At 45.9% G+C, this 14,844-nt stretch overlaps 1 protein-coding gene across 7 annotated transcripts in view; it reads left to right on the top strand.

Annotated features, from left to right (window-relative positions):
• The window catches only part of SEC16A (SEC16 homolog A, endoplasmic reticulum export factor), an 82,997-nt gene that overhangs the window by 12,144 nt on the left and 56,009 nt on the right, over positions 1 to 14,844 (top strand). For all 7 annotated transcript variants that reach the window (XM_058159133.1, XM_058159137.1, XM_058159138.1 and 4 more), the window contains exons 5-10: positions 1,368 to 1,488; positions 5,509 to 5,707; positions 6,901 to 7,069; positions 9,039 to 9,181; positions 12,339 to 12,400; positions 13,014 to 13,152. In XM_058159133.1, coding sequence (XP_058015116.1) covers positions 1,368 to 1,488; positions 5,509 to 5,707; positions 6,901 to 7,069; positions 9,039 to 9,181; positions 12,339 to 12,400; positions 13,014 to 13,152 — 833 coding nt within the window. The remainder of the gene's footprint in view (positions 1 to 1,367; positions 1,489 to 5,508; positions 5,708 to 6,900; positions 7,070 to 9,038; positions 9,182 to 12,338; positions 12,401 to 13,013; positions 13,153 to 14,844) is intronic.

Here is a 14,844-nt window from a genome sequence, read left to right as displayed (position 1 = left end):
TGGTGTTTAGTCATGCTGGCCACATGACCACAGAGACGTCTTTGGACAGCGCTGGCTCTTCGGCTTTGAAACGGAGATGAGCACCACCCCTCTAGCCAGAAACGACTAGCACATATGTGCGAGGGGAACCTTTACCTTTACAGTTGTATGAGTCAGTTCTTCCAAATGAATGTTTTTTGGTGGAAATCAGCAAAAAAATAATAATTGCACGTGACTGTGGCACACGGCAACGGGCCCTAAAAGCAAGTCCCTTGCCAAGCTCCCAAATGTGGTCATGTGATTGTAGTGAGAGATATTGGCACAGCATTTTACAATTGCCAGGTGTGATTTCAAACAGTTGTTAAGTAATGAGTCATAACTCGAAACCTGCCTGTATTTCAGGGACGGTCGGAACATGTGTTCACATATAAAAAGATCGCAGATGATTTTTGGCTATCCTGATTTAAATCCTGCCGACCGAGAGGGGACACAGGCTGTTTTCCCTTTTGAATCAGCTGTATTTCAAAGCAGTAAAACGGTTTGAGGGACCCAGGCCTAACTCTTGCTCAGTTAAGGACTCCAATCATCTCTTATTAGTGGTCAAGCCAAGGGTTTCTGGGAGTTGTAGTTCAGCAGGATCTTGTGGATCACAGGTTCCCCTCTCCTCCCAGAAGACAGGATTCTGAACCCCTTAGGTACAGAACTCTCAGCCTTCTGATGGTGAGGCGAGAGCTCCACCTCTAAACCACTGCACCACTCATTTTCAGGGACACATATATGTGGGTAAAAATCAGTTCATCTGAAATGTGCAGTTTTTCAGCTCAAGAAAAGGAGACTAACTCTAGGAGGACAGGATCTCTGTACTCCTAGATTATTACTCTCTGTGGAGCCCAAATAATCTTTTGGATCTTTCTAACATACATAAGCTGGATTCAGACATCCTTCCAAAGATACAAGGCTAGGGTTAGGGTTGGGTTTACTTAGCTTCATTAGGTGAATTATGTTGTTTATAATCTTTTTGAGGTCAATGGGCACATTTGGAATTTGAAAACACTCAAGGCCTAAATTTAAAGCTGGCATTGCTTTGTAGACTATCAGCTTCCTGATATCAATGTATGTTTTAATTATTTTTTGGGGGGGGAGGTGGGGGAAAGAGCCTGAATGCCATGTTGGAATCTTCATGTCTGTAGCTTAATGTTGCATGAAACACCAGCCATAGATAGTTTGCTCAACAAACTGTAGTGAAACCAAAGCTAATTGCTACATTGTACAGTAGGATGGCTGGCAAGCACAGCATGTTAACAGAGACCAGATGTTCCCAGGGATCTGATTTGATAAGAGTGCAGAGCCTCTGTGATGACTGATTGTCCCACTCTTCTGTTTTAAAGATCGTTACTCTTCAAATTATGATGCCAGATTCCGAGATCCTCGGCTTTATGACCAGAGGTATTGGTACAACACTGATCAGAGCCTTTATCAAAAGAGAGAAGCCTATCAGCAGGGAAACAGGTTTGTGAACCTTCGATACCTCTGGGCTCCAAATGGATTTGGGAATAATGGACCTTTTGGGGGGACTGTTTGAAGCAAATGGTATGAAAGATAGTTGGGATAGCAAGAGTAGCAGAGATATTCCTTGCAACAACCTGATCCTATAGCAGAATACTGTGTTTCCCTGAAAATACAATCTACCCTGAAAACAAGTGCTAGCCCAATTTTCATGCCTGCACCTAATCATAAGCCCTACCCCCAAAATACGCCCTAGTTAAGCCCCGCCCACCATCTGGTTATACGAGGTGGGGCGAGGCACATGCGTAAAACTCAAGTTAGAGCGGGGGTGGGGAGGTGGAGCCTTTACCTTAGGACCACCTTAGCCAGGCCTCCCACACCCCGACACCTGTCAGGCTGCTGCCCGACTTCTTCTGCAGGTGCTTGTGGCCCCTTGCGGCAGGACGCCACATGGCGCATCTTGCGGCAGGACGAACGGTGGCACTGGCATGCAGAGCCACACGCCATCTGGCCACAAGTGGCCACAGAAGAAGTCGGGCAGCAGCACAATGGTGTCAGGGCATGAGAGGCCTGGTTGCGGTGGGTAAGCAGGTAAGACATCTCCTGAAAATAATAATAATAATAATAATAATAATAGTAGTAGTAGTAGTAGTGGTAATAGTAGAGTTGGAAGGGACCTTGGAGGCCTTCTAGTCCAACTCCCTGCCCAGGCAGGAAACCCTACACCATCTCAGACGTATGGTTATCCAACATTTTCTTAAAAATTTCCAGTGTTGGAGTATTCACAACATTCTTTTGGGGCCCAAAAGAAAATAAGACCAGGTCTTATTTTCGGGGAAACATGTAATTGGAATTTAATCTCTTCCTGGATTGATAGCAGGATTGGAAGTCTTCCAGCAGTCCTGTGGAATTCATGTTATTGCAGAAATCAAAAGAGATTAATGTACTTCAGAAGTAGATTTTTTTTATTGGCCAAGTGTTATTGGACACACAAGGAATTTGTCTTGGTGCATATGCTCTCAGTGTACATAAAAGAAAAGATACGTTCATTAAGAATCATAAGGTACAACACTTAATGATAGTCATAGGGTACAAGTAAGCAATCAGGAAACAATATCAATATCAATTGTAAAGATACAAGCAACAAAGTTACAATCATACAGTCATAAGTGGAAGGAGATGGGTGATGGGAACGATGAGAAGATTAGTAGTGCAGAGTTAGTAAATAGTTTGACAGTGTTGAGGGAATTATTTGTTTAGCAGAGTGATGGCATTTGGGAAGAAGCTGTTCTAGTGTCTAGTTATTCTGGTGTGCAGTGCTATATAGCGTCATTTTGAGGGTAGGAGTTGAAACAGTTTATGTCCAGGATATGAGGGGCCTGGACATAAACTTTTGACTCCTGCAGTATACAGATCCTCAGTGGAAGGCAGGTTGGTAGCCTTTGTTTTTTCTGCAGTTCTAATGATCCTCTGAAGTCTGTGTCTATCTTGTTGGGTTGCAGAACCAAACCAGACAGTTATAGAGGTACAGATGACAGACTCAATAATTCCTCTGTAGAACTGGATCAGCAGCTCCTTGGGCAGTTTGAGCTTTCTGAAGAAAGAACATTCTTCGTTGTCCTTTATTGATGAAGCTTTTGATGTTAGCTGTCCATTTTAGATCTTGCGATATGGTAGAACCTAGAAATTTGAAGGTTTCCACTGTTGGTACTGTGTTGCCTAGTATTGTGAGAGGTGGAAGTATGGAAGGGTTTCTCCTAAAGTCTACCACCATTTCTATGGTTTGTAAATGTAAAGTCGAAAAGCCTCCAGCTTGTGGGGAGGATGGCAACAGTTTATTAATGTTGTAAATTCCCTTTATTTTTTTCTTTTGTTCTTACCTTTTAGCTTTTTCTTTTAAAAGAAAATTGGGAGCTTTGATAGTTGAGGGATAGGTGATTTTGAATAGTGAGACTTCATATTCACATATCGGATTGAGTGGATCTGGTTTTTCATGGTGGCAGTTATATTTAATATTTATCATAAAATGTGGCTGCTCTTCACTGCCCTTCATGATGGTGAGGCCTGCACACCTTCAGTCCCACCGTGAGCGTCATTTGAGTAGGATGGCTTGTGTCCTTTGTGTGGTGCATTTCTGTGTGAGGCTATTTTCGATGGACTTGAAGCGTGTCTATTTAGGCATCTGTAGAAAACCTCTGGGGCTATTTGAGCAGAGTTTCACAGTTCTGCAGGAAGTGTGGATATATCACAGATGCAAAGTTGAACATTTAACTATACGGTATCCTGAATGCTGTAATTTTGCTGAGAGAAGCATCTTGGCTAAAGAACGAGGGAAGGCCGACGTGAAAATCCGGTTTCCCTTTAACGCTCATTGTGTGTGAGCCAAAGACCTTGACTTGAAAGAAAGGAAATTGCTTAATGTCTCAACAACCAACCTTGCCTCCTTTTTAGTGGCTTCCTAAAAGTATTAATCCATAATTACCTGCTGGCATGAAGCTGGTTGGTGGTGAGAAATGGGGAGGCACAGAGTGCATACTCCTGGCATACCTCTCACGTTCTTTCGAGCTGTTGTGCAAACGCGACCACTGTCCTGGGTCACTGCTTGAAACAGTGTTCCTCCAGAACGCCTGGCTCTTAAAGCGTGACTTTGCACTGAGACCATGGGGCCTGCTTCACACAGGCAGTGTAAAATTAAGCCTCAACTGTTTTAGTTGCTGGGCTACTTTGTGGGGGCCATGCCCTACTTTGCAGCTTGTCAGACCTGCCCCCCTTGTGTGTTTAGATAGATTAACAGAGTTGGAAGGGACCTTGTAGGTCACCTAGTCCAACCCCCCCCACCCAACCAAGCAGGAGACCCTACACCATTTCTGACAAGTGGCTGTCCAGTCTCTTCTTGAAAGCATCCGGTTATGAAGCACCCACAACCTCTGAATGTTGATTGCTCTCACTGTCAGAAAGTTTCTCCTTATTTCCAGGTTGAATCTCTCCCTGATCAGTTTCCACCCATTGTTTCTTGTCTGACCTTTGGGTGCCTTTGGGCTGGAAGCTTTTGATCCAAGGAAGCACTCGCTTTGAGATCTGCTATGGATGTGTGTGTGTGTGGGGTGGGGCAATTAAAAAAACATTTTTTATCGAATAAAACGGAACAGAATAGAATCCAAGGGCCGGAAGGAACCTTGGAGGCTTTCTAATCCCCAACCCCTATAGGGCCCATGACAGGAGACCTGATATTATGCTGGACAGATGGTTGTCCAATCTTTCATTGAAAATCTCTATGGTTCCAGGTTGGATCTCTCTTTAACAAGCTTCTACGTCTTGCTTCTTATCCCACCCTCAGGAAGTTTGGAGAATAAGTCCCTCCTCTCTGGCTGCCCAAGTCACCCCTAATTCTTCTCTTCGTTAAATTAGATGTACTCGGTTCCCTCAACTGCTGCCTCATACTTAAATGGTTGTCCATTAAGGCACCAAGATCCCTGACACAGTTACTGCTGTTGAGCCAGGTACCACCTATTCTACACCTGTGCATTGGGCTTTTCCTGCCTAGGTGTGGGACTTTTCTCATCGCTGAATTTCATTTCTTTAGATAGGGATAAGTATTGAAATCCTTCTGGTTCTTGAGCCTATCTTTCGGGAGTGTTAGCTATTCCTGCCAGCTTGGTGTCAACTGCCCTTTTGATGACTTCTCTTTCTACCCTCATCATCATCTTTTAATGGTCCCATAATCTCTGGCGGGGTGGAGTCTGGGCAACTGAATGGAGCTGAGTGTTTACTGGCCAGATGCCCTTCCTGTCGCCAATGCGGAGTTTTGTTCAGCAGATATATTCTCATTGTACCCAGAGAGATTGGCCTCTACCTAGGATTGAAATCACAGCCCCCTGATTGTGAGGCCGGAGCTCCACCTCTAGCCCACTGCCCCATTTTGATGACTTCTCTTTCTATCCCCTCGTCTAAATCGCATATGTAGACGTTAACGAGTCCTGGGCCTAAGATAGTGTTCCTTCTCTCTTCCCCACCCCCATGTAGTAGTGACCGGTATGAAGACCATTGGCGATACGATCCTCGTTTTGTGAGCAGCTTTGATGACGACTTGGAGCCGCGCAGGGATCCATATGGGGATGACAGTGACTGGCGCAGCGTCCACAGTGAGCATTCGGGACACAGCGTGCACAGCTCCCACAGCCTCCGCAGCCGCCAAAGCAGCTTCAGCTCCCGTTCTCAACAAGTAAGGAGGCTTTGCAACCTTCTCGGCTGGCGTTTCTCAGCTGCTTCAAGATGGGTGGACTTCACCTCCCAGAACTCCCCAGGCAGCAAGTCCAAATTTGATAGCCATAGACTTATATACTGCTTTACAGCCCTCTCTAAGCAGTTTACAGTGTCAGCCTGTTGCCCCCAACAATCTGGGTCCTCATTTTACTGACCTCAGAAGGATGGAAGGCTGAGTCAATCTTGAGACGGTCAGGATCAAACTCTGCGCCATGGCAGATAGATAGATACCCTGTTTCCGCCAAAATAAGACATCCCGTGATAATAAGCCCAATCGGGCTTTTGAGGGCATGGCAGTAAGGCCAAGCACTTATTTCAGGGTTCAAAAAAATATAAGCCAGGGTCTTATTTTCAGGGAAACACGATAGACAGACAGAGATAGATAAATAGCACAGCACTTAGACTTATATACCACTTCACAATGTTTTACCGTCCTCTCTAAGCGGTTTGCAGAGTCAGCCAATTGCCCCCAACAATCTGGGTCTTCATTTTACCCACCTTGGGAGGCTGGAAAGCTGAATCAACCTTGAGCCTGGTGAGATTTGAACTGCCAAGTTGCAGGCAGCCAGCGGTCAACAGAAGTAGCCTGCAGTACTGCACTCTGACCACTGCACCATCGTGGCTCATTGATGGGGCCTTCCTTCCTTCCTGTGGTGTTGGCCGTGTCTGGCTGGGGCATTTTCCACTCCCCCCTCCCCTCCAAATCATCTTAGGTTCATGCTTCTGTTGAGATCAAATGTCCCCATTGCTTATCGCAGACAGAAGGGCCTCTTTAAGCAGCTTCACTTGAGCTTCCTTTTATGGCTCAGAGGAAATGAAAGTATGTTCAATCACAACATCTCTGCTGGAGAAATAGCTTTATATGTTAGCATGCTTGGGTTTCAGTTCGTGAAAAATGGGTCCTTCTGGTTTATCTGTGACAAGGTTGTCAAGCTCATGGCCTGCGGGCCGAATCTGGTCTGCAATGTGCTTAGATCGGGCCCATGGGGCCACCCTGGCCTCTGTCAGCAAAAGTGGAGCTGGGGAGGGCCACCCGCAGTACTGCACTCTAACCACTGCGCCACCCCAGCTCATCCTGTGATGCTCCTATATTACCCAGCCCTGCGCTGCTCCTGTTTCTTTGACTCTTACCTGCCCTTCTGTCTTCTCCAGAGCCAGCGATATCGAAGCAACCATGACTTGAGCGTCAATGCCTACGATGGCGACCCTCAGCCAACCTCACTTCATGCAGACTATTCCTCCGGAGGATACTACATCAACCAGCCATCTTTGAACAGTTACAATTCCGTAGCCCAAATTCCTTGGGCAGGTGTAGAGCAAGGTATTTGTTTAAAAAAAAAATACTGTAGTAGTGCTGGAAGGGGGGGGGGGCTAGTAATTTCACCTGACTTTGTACTTTATCTCTTAAAACAGAGGTGCCAAAGTCATGGAGTCACATTTTCATCACGTGATGTATCACATTTCACACACACACCCTTCGCTAAAACGGGGGTGGGCATGGCCAGCGCGTGATGCATCCAGCCCATGGGCCATGAGATTGACAGCCCTGCCCTAAAAGCTATGAACTCTTCCTGGTGTTTGGGTAGTTCTCAACATACAACCACAATTGGCATCAGCATTTCTGTTGCTGAGCAAGCAGTTGTTAAGTTTTTCACATCTGATTTTACTACCTTTTTGCCATGGTTCACTGGAGTTGTTAAGTAAATCATCCAGCCATTAAGCGAATCCAGCTTCTCCCCCTTAACTCTGAAGCCCCCTGGGGAAGGTTGCAAATGAAGGTTGCATGACCCCAGGAGGTTGCAGCTGTTATCAATACACGACAGTTGCCGAGCATCCAAATTTTTATCACCTGCCTATGGGAATGCTGCAGTGGTTGTAAGTTATGAGGATTGGTTGGAAGTCCCATTTTTTAGAGTGCCATTGTAACTTTGTCCAGTCATTAAAAAAAATGGCTGTAATCTGAGGACTACGTGCATTGGAAGAATGTGGCATGTTTTTTTTTCTGCGATTCTTGAAAAGCTTCCATGATTCAGCATTTGGATGCCCCTCACCGTATCCCAGGACATACTGCAATCAAGGTTGCAGTTCTCAAGCCCTGCAACTTTAAGACCTGCAGACTTCAATTCCCCAAGTACCTGTAAGGACCCAGATTGTTGCGGGCAAGAGGCTGACTCTGTAAACTGCTTAAGAGAGTGCTGCAAAGCCCCGTGAAGCTGTATATAAGTCTAAGGGCTATCTGTCTGTCTGTCTGTCTATCATCTATCTTCTATCTAATTTATCTACCTACCTATCTCCCTACGAGCCATGGTGACTCAGTGGTTAGAATGCAGTATTTCAGGCTAATTGTGCTCACTGCCAGTTGTTCGATCCTGACTGGCTCAGGGTTGACTCAGCCTTTTCTTCTTCCGAGGTCAGTAAAATGAGGACCCAGATTGTTGGCTGACTTTGTAAACCGCTTAGAGAGATGGCCGCCAAGCACTGTGAAACGATATATAAGTCTAAGGGCTATTGCTATATGGGGTCATAAAAGGGATGTCAACTATTGCTAGTTTTAGAGTAAGAATTGGGAATATTTTTAATCTAAATCTGTACTAAAAAAAAATCCAAAACCATTATTTTTTTTCTTTTTCCTAATTTCCTTTTCTTTTTGTACTTTATCTTTTTGGTTGGATTCTTTCCTTTTTTCTCTTCTCTTCTTTTCTTTTTCTTTCCTGCTTACTTTTTATTCATGTTTTTGAGATTTAATAAAACTATATTAAAAAAAAAGAACAAGGAAAATCATTCTTCATTCGTCAGCGTCCCAGGATGGAAATTATAGGGGGAGAATGAATGAAATCTGGATATGGAGGTAGTTCCTTTCAGCCACTTTCCATCCAGGTTTTCATACCCTGGTTGCCTTCACTTCTGACTTGGCAACTCCAACACTTCAACTCTCAGAATTCCCCAGCTGGCACAGTGGAAGCCTGCATGTTTTAAAGCTGCGGAGATTGAGAAGTGCAGCTCTGGGGGTTGTATGAATTCTCGGTCTCCTTTAAAGAACGTTTTGCAGAATTGTAATGAAATGGTTCTATCTTGAGCTTCCCTGGCAAGAAGTGCCAGCAAAACTGCAAATAATCTGGGAACTGGGCTGGCAGGGAAGGCGTGAGGCTTTGGTAGCCCAGTTTGCTTTCTTGTTCCTTCAGGTCTCGACTTTAGGGAGGTCAGCACTGGGCCAGCCAAACCTGCCTGGTGATATTTCTGCCTTACGTTTGAAGTTTCTTTCTGTTCTCTTGTTTCTTTCTTGGCTGTAGTTCCTTCCAGACCTTTGACTCCCGAGAAGTTTTCCGTACCCCACGTGTGTGCAAAATTTGGGCCCGGGGGTCAGCTAATAAAAGTGCTACCCAACCTTCCCTCTGAAGGCCAGCCAGCCTTGGTCGAGATTCACAGCATGGAGGTGAGTGAGGAGACCCAGCCAGTGAGAGGGCGAGCGGCTGCTGAATATTTAGCTACAATATTTAGCCTTTGAGGGATGACCACGATGGAGCCCAACATTTTGGTTGCTAAGCGAAGTATTTGTTAAGCGAGTTTAGCCCCCATTTTACCAGCTTTTTTTGCCACAGTTGTTAAGTGGATCATTGCAGTTGCTAAGTTAGTAACACACTGTTAAGTGAATCTGGCTTCCCCATCGGCTTTGCTTGCCAGAAGGTCGCAAAAGGGGATCACGTGACCCCAGGATTCTGCATCCCTCATAAATATGAACCAGTTGCCAGGCATCTTTGATCATGTGATCATGTTCTGTCTCCTTCCCCACTTCAGACCCACGAGCTGGCCTTCAGCCAGTGGATTCACGGCTCTTATCAGTCCTGGCAGAGAAATCGCAGCTGCCTGCCAAAGTTCAAACAAATGACTCACGGAGCAAGACTTTCAGCTCTTTTTGAAATGGTTCAGCTGAACTTTTGCTTCCCGTGGAGTGAGAGCAGTCCCAAAGCTCCTTATATATCCCGTGGGGTGGGGCTCCTGCCCCACCCTTCCTTTTAATGACGCTGCCCCTCTAATCTTCTGAAGCCAAGCTTGATTATTATTATCAGCTGGGTCTGAAGGTGTAGCCTGGGGAAGGGAGGAATCGGGGGATGACAGCCTCATTACGTCCTCCGACTGGTCTGGTTCTGGCTCCTGGAGCCGAGCCAAAGGAATCGGTGCTCCTGAGGTAAGCCTTATCGGCCCTTCCCCCTCACTTCCTGTGTCACTTTCGGGCATGGGTCCAGGTTCGGGGTCTGGAGTCACAACAGACCATGGGAATGCTGCAATGGTCGTTAAGTATGACAAAGCGGTCATAAATCACATTGTTCAATGCTGTTGTAATTTTGAACAGTCACTAAACAAATTGTTGTTAGTTGAGAACTACTTGTGTTCATTTATCAAATTTAGGCACCGTCTGTCTCACTAAGTGATTCCGGGCAATTGACAGTTAAAAAGCATAGAAATGTGTAAAAAAAGAAGTTAAAAGTTAGACTGAAAACTGGATGAGGAATAAGTAAAAACAAAGGTTAAGAAATAATTTGAAAGGCAGAGGGAGTGTCCTTAAGGCACCAACCACCCAAAAGCTGCACGGCATTCTCTGAACTCCACACACTCATTCAGAAGGCCAAGAGAGTGGGGGCCTATCCCACTTTTGGGGGGAGGGTGTTCCATAGGGCAGGGGCAGAGAAGGATCTCTTCCTAGACTTCCAATTCTTCAACTGACGGGATTAAACCTTCCCTGCCTGATTGGGTTGGACTGGTTAGTGTAATAGGTACAACATGTTCTCCCATATGGACTAGCATCTTATGTAGTTCAAGATTTGTTGTTGCAAGGCAAAGGCTGTTGGATTTCACCCTAAGACTAGTCTAGGGAAGAGAAGGACCAGAGGAGACAGGAGAGCAGTCTTCCAATATCTGAGGGGCTGCCACAGAGAGGAGGGGGTCAAGCTATTCTCCAAAGCACAGGAAGGCCAGACAAGAAACAATGGATAGAAATTGAACAAGGAAAGATTCAACCTGGAAAAATGGAGAATTTTCCGGACAGTGAGGACAAGCAACCCATAGAACAGAAGTTGCCTTTGGATGTTGTGGGGGCTTCATCACTGGAAGCTTTCAAGAAGAGACTGGACTGCCATCTGTCAGAAATGGTGTAGGGTGGGGGGGGGGTTGGACTAGATGACCTACAAGGTCCCTTCCGACTCTCTTAATCTGTTAAGAGTTTCCCAGTGGATTGCATAGCCCAGGGCAAGTGCTTTCAACATCAAAGCCTTGAAATGTTCTTGCTGCCAGACTTGGTAGAGCTGTCAGATTCAAAACAGGGTATGATTTTAGCAGCTTCGGTCCTTCTCCATTGGGTTGGAGTTGCTACATCCTTAAAGTCTGACTTTCCCACAAAGCCAAGGCTCCCTCCTTCCCTGCTTTGGTTTTTAAGCAAAACTGTTTTGAATGTGGAGAAACAGACTTCGAGTCCACATTCACACATGCACCCCCACCCCCCCAAGCATTTGGGAACACTTGAAGCACAAAAAGCTTCCTAAAAGGCTTGGAGCAGCCCATTTTGAAGATCTCTGGTTTTGAATTCTGAACAGCTGCCATGCAGAACATTTGCACGCTCCTAAAATGGAATGATTCTTTGCAGAACAGGGAATACGTTAGCCCCGTGAGACAGGCCAGGGAATGAACCGCCCAGAAAGGCTAAAAACTCTTTTCATTGAGATTGACTTGCAATAGCAAAATCTCTCCATCTGATTGTGCTGAAACGTCCTGTGCTTCTTACACTTCACTGAACCTGGGAGGTGTCTGCCTGAGCTGCTTCCGAACATTATACCTCCGTTCTCACCCTGGTGGTGCAGTGGTTAGACTGCAGAATTGCAGGCTGGAGCTCGATCCTGATTGGCTCAGGGTTGACTCAGCTTTCTATCGTTGAGGTCAGTAAGATGTGGACCCAGATTCTTGGGGGCAATAGGCTGACTCTAAACTGCTCAGAGATTGCGGTAAAGCACTGTGGGGTGGTATATAAATCTAACTGGAAATTCATAGATTAACAGAGTTGGAAGAGACCTTGAAGGTCATCTAGTCCAACCCCCCGCGCAAACCTTACACCACCCCTGTTAGATGGCAGTCCATTCTCCCCTTGAAAGCCTCCAGTGATGAAGCTCCCATAACTTCTGATGGCAACTTCTGTTCCACTGGTTGATGGTTCTCACTGTCAGGAAATTTGTCCTTATTTCTAGGTTGAATCTCTCCTTGGTCAGTTTCCGTCCATTATTCCTTGCCTGGCCTTCGGGTGCTTTGGAAAAGAGCTTGACCCCCCTCCTCTCTGTGGCTATTCTCCTCACTTAAGAAATTCTCCAGGCCCTTTTTGCAACACTTGCTGCCTATCTTCATCCAGGTCATCATCTCAGCTCTCCACAGAACGTTCTCGAGTTCATAGTTACTCGTCCCTTATCTTTCAACGTTAAGCGTAGGGTGATTTGTGCCACTTTGTGGGTCCTGAAGGTGAGCTCTGTGGCACTCACCTTCAAGACAGCCTCTCGCCCAGGGAAGAGGAACTGTCCCAGGTTGCCTTGCTGATCCTTGTCTCTCCACAGATGGTCATGCAACACTCTTCAGAGCAAGAGGAGATGAGAGCTTTTCCTGGTCCTCTCACCAAGTAAGTTCCCGAGGCTTTTAAGGGTTTGGTGTGTTTTGTTCTGGTGTAGTTCACAGATAACCACTTTGGCTCTTGGTGACACTGAAAGGCAGGGAAATCTTTGGGCAGGCTTTGTTTCTGATACTCCAAAGTGATTTCATCCTTGGAGCCTTGTCTTCCCTTCTGTGCACCTTTCGGTTGTCCTTACAATATCACAACTGTTGTGGATGATGATACTGGTACTGAAAGTGAAGGTGTCAAAGCTTTCGGTCATCCCGAGTGTCTCCTAAGGGGCAGCCAAATGTTTTGCACACAGAAACTGCAGTGGGTGTTGTGCACAGGAGGAAGGCCCTCATGGAATAGAGCAGCAATGTGAGTAGCATCAGACCAAGTAGAATTAAGCTGATCGCCCAGAAGCATTTATTGGCTGGATTCAGACACACAAAACCACCAATTGCTTTCATTCACCCAAAAATAGTTGTGCATATTGTTTGAAACCCGTAGGGGGTGGGGTTTCCAAGACAAAACTACAGGAGGCAAGAATGATAAGCTTGCAGACTGAGATCTCTCTGAATCCCTCTAGGGTGTAACTTCTTGTGATACCTTAAGTGTCGCTTTCTCTTCCCTCTTGCAGAGATGACACCCATAAAGTGGACGTTATTAATTATGCCCAGAATAAGGCCACCCGCTGCTCCCAGAACGATGCTCTGATTGACAAGGAATCTGCTCGGCTTCTCTGGGACTTTGTCGTCCTCCTGTGCAGGCAAAATGGGGTATGTGCTCAAGGCCTCCTTTCCACCTCTTGCATAGACCAGTTCTCCAGTTCCGCCTTTCAGACCTTCACGCTGGTTATTTCCAAGCTTAGCAATGTGATGGCGAACCTATGGCACACGTGGCACGCAGGGCCCTCTCTGATGGCACACAAGCCGTTGCCCCAGTTCAGTTCCTGTGCACATGCGCACGTGCCTCCCACTAGCCAGCTGGTCTTCGGGTCTCTGCTGCACATGCATGGGGAGCGGGGCACGCATGTACAGGTTATGGGGCGCATGCTGTGTGTGCATGCTCGGGGTGGGTCACATGCATTGGGGCCATGCACACGTTGCATTTGGGGGGTTCAGGATGCGCATTTGCACGCATGCGCCCGCTTTGGGCACTTGGTCCGGAAAAAGTTAGCCATCGCTGGCTTAGCAGATTCAAATTGGTGAAAGGAGGAGCTGAGGAGCTGAGCAGCAGCTGGCCCTGGGAAACATACACACACACAAACACACATGACCCCCTCCTCGCTCCTTCCCCCCATGCTTCTCCCAAAAGTGCCACCAGTGTTAATGTCTTTAATTTGGCAGAAAGGAAAATGGGAGAATAATCATATCAACTTTATTTAATTGACATGATATGAGTTGATCCATATTTATTTAATTCATCCTGAGCCTGATTAGCTTAGCTTTGCTTTGAGAAATGCCCGAATGTTCGCTTATAATAGCCTTCTAGGTGATTTTCTGAGTAGCTAATTCTACAAGTTAATTGAAATAAAAGGTTCATGGCCAACGACCCTTTCAATTCATTACTTGTTAATTATAAAGAATTCTTCACACTTCCTCAGTCTGGTCAGTTCCACATCAGAAACTGAGAAGAGACCCAGAATAGAAAAAGATTGGCAAATTTTTGCCTCAGGCATCTAATTGGGCCAGAAAAGATGTACTTTGAAGTAGATCCTTCAGCAGACCTGATATTTATCCTCTATGTTTTCAAGAAAATAATCATGCTCCTAATATTAGTATATTGCTTATCAGGGGTAGGTTGCATGATGGGGAGGGGCACAATTTATTGGGGCGTTTTCAGAATGAATCCCACTCAAGGGTATGGGAACCTTGCTAAGGTTTGTTCCGGAGAAGTTTGAAGAAGATGCCTTTGATTTCATGACTGTGTTACCCAAATGCTCTGAATCATCCCTTGCCTTCTGCCCCAGAGTTCCAGTAGCTTCAGTCACTTTGAACAAAATCTGTTTTCTGCAGCTCTATGTTTCTCCTCAGTTATGTGGGGCATAACTGAGGTTAGGGTTGGGGCTAAAACATCCTGGACTTCTTTTTATGTTTTATTTTACCAGGTTGCTGATTTCAGCAGAAATGTTGACCTCCTCCCCCTTTATTTGTTAGTGATACATTCAGAGATCTGTGCCCTCTCTTTCCATGGACGCATCTGAGTTAATTTTTAAGTAGGAGGGACTTTTCACCCTGAAATTAAACTCCCACTGGATGACTGCAATAAAAAGCCACAACAATAAGTCACCGTCTCCTGTTTTGGCACCCCAGTGGGTTTGATGGGCAAAAGCAGACCCTCCCTAGAGTTTTTGCTCCCCTCCCACCCATCCCCCTTCACCGCCAGTCTGTCTAGGATGTCTGTAAAAATTCTCAGTCATCCAGGTCACGGTTGTCCCAAAGGTGCTTTTTCAGGATGCAACTGGACTT

Source organism: Ahaetulla prasina, chromosome 16, assembly GCF_028640845.1.
Source record: "Ahaetulla prasina isolate Xishuangbanna chromosome 16, ASM2864084v1, whole genome shotgun sequence".
Taxonomy (NCBI): Eukaryota; Metazoa; Chordata; class Lepidosauria; order Squamata; family Colubridae; genus Ahaetulla; species Ahaetulla prasina.
The sequence above is the reverse complement of the archived record's forward strand: the minus strand, read 5'-3'. Positions and strand labels throughout refer to the sequence as shown.